Genomic DNA, 3,832 nt, shown 5'->3' with positions numbered 1-3,832 from the left:
CTGTGCTCCTAAAGAACTGTCTTCAGAAAAGCTGGCCAACCAGGGATCTAGAAGCAGCATCACCTCAAGTCTCAAGCAATGGGCAGTGAACTGCTCACAGCAACGCTTGCGGCACCGGTGGAGCCTCCGTTGATCCCATCCACGACCACTACCACCACTACCACCGGCAACGGAACCACCACCAGAACCATCACAACAATCACCACCACCACATGCTCCTCCTCTGCCGCCGATGGCACCACTACCACCACCACCACAACCACCACCACCACCACAACAACAACAACCATCACAACCACCTCCAACGCCACAACCATATCATCCCTCTGTGATGATGACCTTCGCGAGATCTTCCTCCGCCTCCCGAACCTCCCGGCTCTCATCCGTGCGGCGCTCACCTGCCGCTCCTGGCTCGGAGCCATCCGCTCTTCCTCATCCTTCCGCCGCCTGTTCCGCGCCCTCCACCCGGCGCCCCTCATTGGGCTCTTTCTTGAAATTGACGATGCTACCACCCCCTCCTTCGTCCCTCTGCGCCGGTCAGATCCCGACGTCACCGCTGCCCTCCGCCGCGGGGACTTCTACCTCACTTCCCTGCTCAAGGCTGGCGCATCCTCGGCTTGGAGTATCACCGACTGCCGTGATGGATACATCCTCCTATGGAACATGCTCGATAAGCCGTCCGTCGCCGCCGTGAACCCCATGACCTGGGCTGTGGACATCATCCCGTTGCCCGACGGTGTCAAGGCCGGGAGACGCCGCAATTTTGCCTACCTTGGCTTCCACCTGCTGTGTTCTGATGAGAACCCCTGGTCGTTCCGTGTGGTCTGCGTCTGCTCGGATCAGCGAAGGATCCGCGTCGCCATCTTCTCGTCGGAGACGTGGGAGTGGGTCGTCCACCCGTGGGTACACACTGGTGGTGACTGCAGCCTAAAGTTTGGTGCTGGAATGGTGGTGGATGGTTCTGTTTACTGGCCTTACCATGGCCAAGGACGAATGATAAAGATCAACGTAGCGACCATGGTTATCACCACTGTGGAGCTACCCTTGCAGGTGATGGTGGAGGGGTACAATTTCATGGCCGGGGAGACTAAGGATGGACAGTTATGCATTGTCTATGAATCTGGTTTCTTCCTGCATGTTTGGATCCGTGGTGTGGACGGTTATGGACTTGATAACTGGGTGCTGCATAACATGATACCTTTGAGTGAAGAAATCGACGAGATCACTCAGGGGTTCGCTCTGGAGTTGCAGGGTGACCTCAAAGTTGTGCAGGTCAGGTTTGGATACGTCTACTTGTCCACGACATGCACGACCCCTGCCGGCACGCTCCACTGCTGGTTCTTCTCCCTGTCATTGGACACCTTGGTGCTTGAGTTGCTCGTGGAGGGGAAATTTAATGGCTGTGCGCATCCTTATAACATGGCCTGGCCTCCTTGTTTGGTTGGTGATGATGGGAGCATAGGGCATGAAGTTGAAGCTTCTCACTGAAGTCTGCAGTTGTTTGTGATACGAGGAAATTGAATGGAAATTTGTGGGTATGAGCTAACAATTATTAGTTGATGCAAAATATTCTGTAGCTGGCATTGAAAACCGGAAGATGATTTCCTTGTATCTTAAGTAATCGTTATTGCCATAGAAACCTTTAGATGCTTTGCAACTATTGGTACGGTTCTGGAGCTAATGACTTGTATGGACGATTGGGTTTTCATCTGCTGCAAACTTTCCATGGAAAACTGCTACTACTATTATCTTTCGCTGCACAATTTCTTAACTTTGGAGGATCTGTTTTTCGACCTTTGCTGTTCTTTGTTGCGTGCTGCAAAATTGTACTACATGTTGCTTGGGTACCAATGGACGAATGCAGTTCCAGACTAGTTGGAAAACATAGTAGTAGATGCTTGCTGTTGTCCCTTGCAGAGGTCCAGGAAAAACAGAGAGCAGCTCCTCTGTTTGAACATTCAGATGCTGCCATTGAAGAGAATCGATGAGCTAAGTTTATGGCATTAGAAAAGCTACCTATGGATTGTAAGCTAATTTGTTGCTGAACTGCGCTTGCTCCCGTCCCGTGCAAGAATCAGGAGCCAAATGTGCCCGACTCTCGATGACTAAAAGTTTCAGACATTCAGAATCTCTGATTTCCATGTTTAAAAAAACAGAATAATCTAGACAGTCAATAATGTAGAGATATGCTAAGGACGTGCCAGCAATTAGTTTTAAACAACACCCTGAGAGCACAATCAACAGGTGAAGCTGAATGCTGAACCACGATTCTATCTTCCAAAATGGAAACATGAAACATGCCTTTGTTTACATGAAACATGAGCAAACAGGGCTAATTTCTCTTCGTTACAACGCCCCTGACATAGCCTTTTTTTTAAACACAAAAAACCAGGGAACTGCCATTGCCATGCATTACATCACAGTTGACATTGATCTTCCGTAACATCCAAGCATCATATTTATACAAACAACTGTATGTGTTTTGAAGCAAAGAGTAATTCCACATATAATGACCACTGAATTCAACACAAAAAAATAAAATAAAAAAAATAATGACCACTGAATCCCTTGACAGAAACGTCCAGTCGAAAGAAAGACCGAAATCCTTGGCCTTGAATTTCCCATATCTTGGTGGTTTGGTTGTCATCCAACATACCAGGCGCTGGCTCCAGCACCGTTTCCCCATCCATGGCATGGAACACGGTCATGGAAAGCCACTCCTTCACGGCATTCGTCACCACATGTGGACTGGGCTCCAGGAGATTCCGTTAAACATTGTCTGCTTGCCCCCAAATATTTGCATACAAGTCAACAAAGCATTAGGATTCAGGAAATAGGGGATATATATATATATATATATATATATATATATATATATATATATATATATATATATATATATATTCAAGAGACCAAGTGCTTAGCTTCTTACCTCCATGCATTCAGCTGAGTTAATCACGAACTAATAAGGCTTGGTTTGAACACTGTACCATTTCCCATCTCTCTCAACTTGTAAGCCACCGACATCGTGGTCGACAAAAAGGATGCATGGTAAGGAGACCACCATCTGAGTGAGGCCTCATGCCCGAAACTAGGCCAGGTCTCGGGCATGGAGGGTAGTAGTTCAATCTAACAAACCCATGATCCTTGTTTGATATTTGGTTGACAAAGTAATCCTCATCAAGGTCTAGGTTTGTTGATATGCCGCATATGGTATTGGCCGCCGATGGTGACAAGCATCCTCGTGCCCTCAACGAGTTTGAGCTTAACAATGAAGTTTGGGCCAGGCTTGTTCATGACCACAGTCATGACATGCTTGTGGGAATGCTCGACGAAAATGCCTGCCAAGGAACAACATTTGTATCAATAGTATATCGTTTATAGATCATCTAGTTGGTGGCTAATTAAGGTTATGTGTGATATGTTGATGCAGAATGTACATTACATTGCACGATGCAGGTGTATGATATACTATATTTAGTTCCATTTAGGGAGCACGCGCATGATAACTGATAACTGGTAGGATGAAAAGAAAGAATGCTTCTCAAATTCAAACTTTGTTTCAATATAAAATTGTGTACCTCTTGCACATGTAACATCATAGTGAGTCCCTTTACTGACCGAATGTTCTATTATGCGTCTTTAACTATGAATGAATATGTCACACTACACCCATGTGTCTAACTACTTAAAGGATAATTTGAACTACGATGATGTAGAGAGCACTTTAAACCATTTCTATTGCACTTCTGAAATATTCTGAATTCATGTGTTAAATTTGAGATATTCGTGGTGAAAACTGAATGTTGCATGTAAAATGTAGTACCCTTAT

The 3,832-nt window shown here is 46.0% G+C and overlaps 3 protein-coding genes across 7 annotated transcripts in view; 2 read left to right on the top strand and 1 right to left on the bottom strand.

Moving 5' to 3' along the window:
• The window catches only part of LOC119288346, a 4,438-nt gene extending 4,387 nt beyond the window's left edge, over window positions 1–51 (top strand). Inside the window, exon 4 of the mRNA XM_037567977.1 lies at window positions 1–51. This exon is cut by the window's left edge and continues 1 nt beyond it. The gene's annotated coding sequence lies outside the window, so the exon portion shown is untranslated.
• On the top strand, window positions 1–1,706 carry LOC119288345. Its single transcript, XM_037567976.1, has one exon. It carries the CDS (start codon window positions 79–81, stop codon window positions 1,486–1,488), a length of 1,410 nt encoding a protein of 469 aa, XP_037423873.1. The 5' UTR covers window positions 1–78; the 3' UTR covers window positions 1,489–1,706.
• Window positions 1,707–2,245: 539 nt separating this feature from the next.
• Window positions 2,246–3,832, bottom strand: part of LOC119288343 — a 12,611-nt gene continuing 11,024 nt past the window's right edge. For all 5 annotated transcript variants that reach the window (XM_037567969.1, XM_037567972.1, XM_037567973.1 and 2 more), the window contains 2 exons: window positions 2,933–3,341; window positions 2,246–2,779 (listed from right to left, as the gene is read on the bottom strand). In XM_037567969.1, the coding sequence (XP_037423866.1) occupies window positions 3,306–3,341 (36 nt within the window). In that variant the 3' untranslated portion in view covers window positions 2,246–2,779; window positions 2,933–3,305. The remainder of the gene's footprint in view (window positions 2,780–2,932; window positions 3,342–3,832) is intronic.

The sequence above is a fragment of the Triticum dicoccoides genome, chromosome 4A (genome assembly GCF_002162155.2).
Source record: "Triticum dicoccoides isolate Atlit2015 ecotype Zavitan chromosome 4A, WEW_v2.0, whole genome shotgun sequence".
Classification (NCBI taxonomy): Eukaryota; Viridiplantae; Streptophyta; class Magnoliopsida; order Poales; family Poaceae; genus Triticum; species Triticum dicoccoides.
This window is presented reverse-complemented; position numbering and strand designations above follow the sequence as displayed.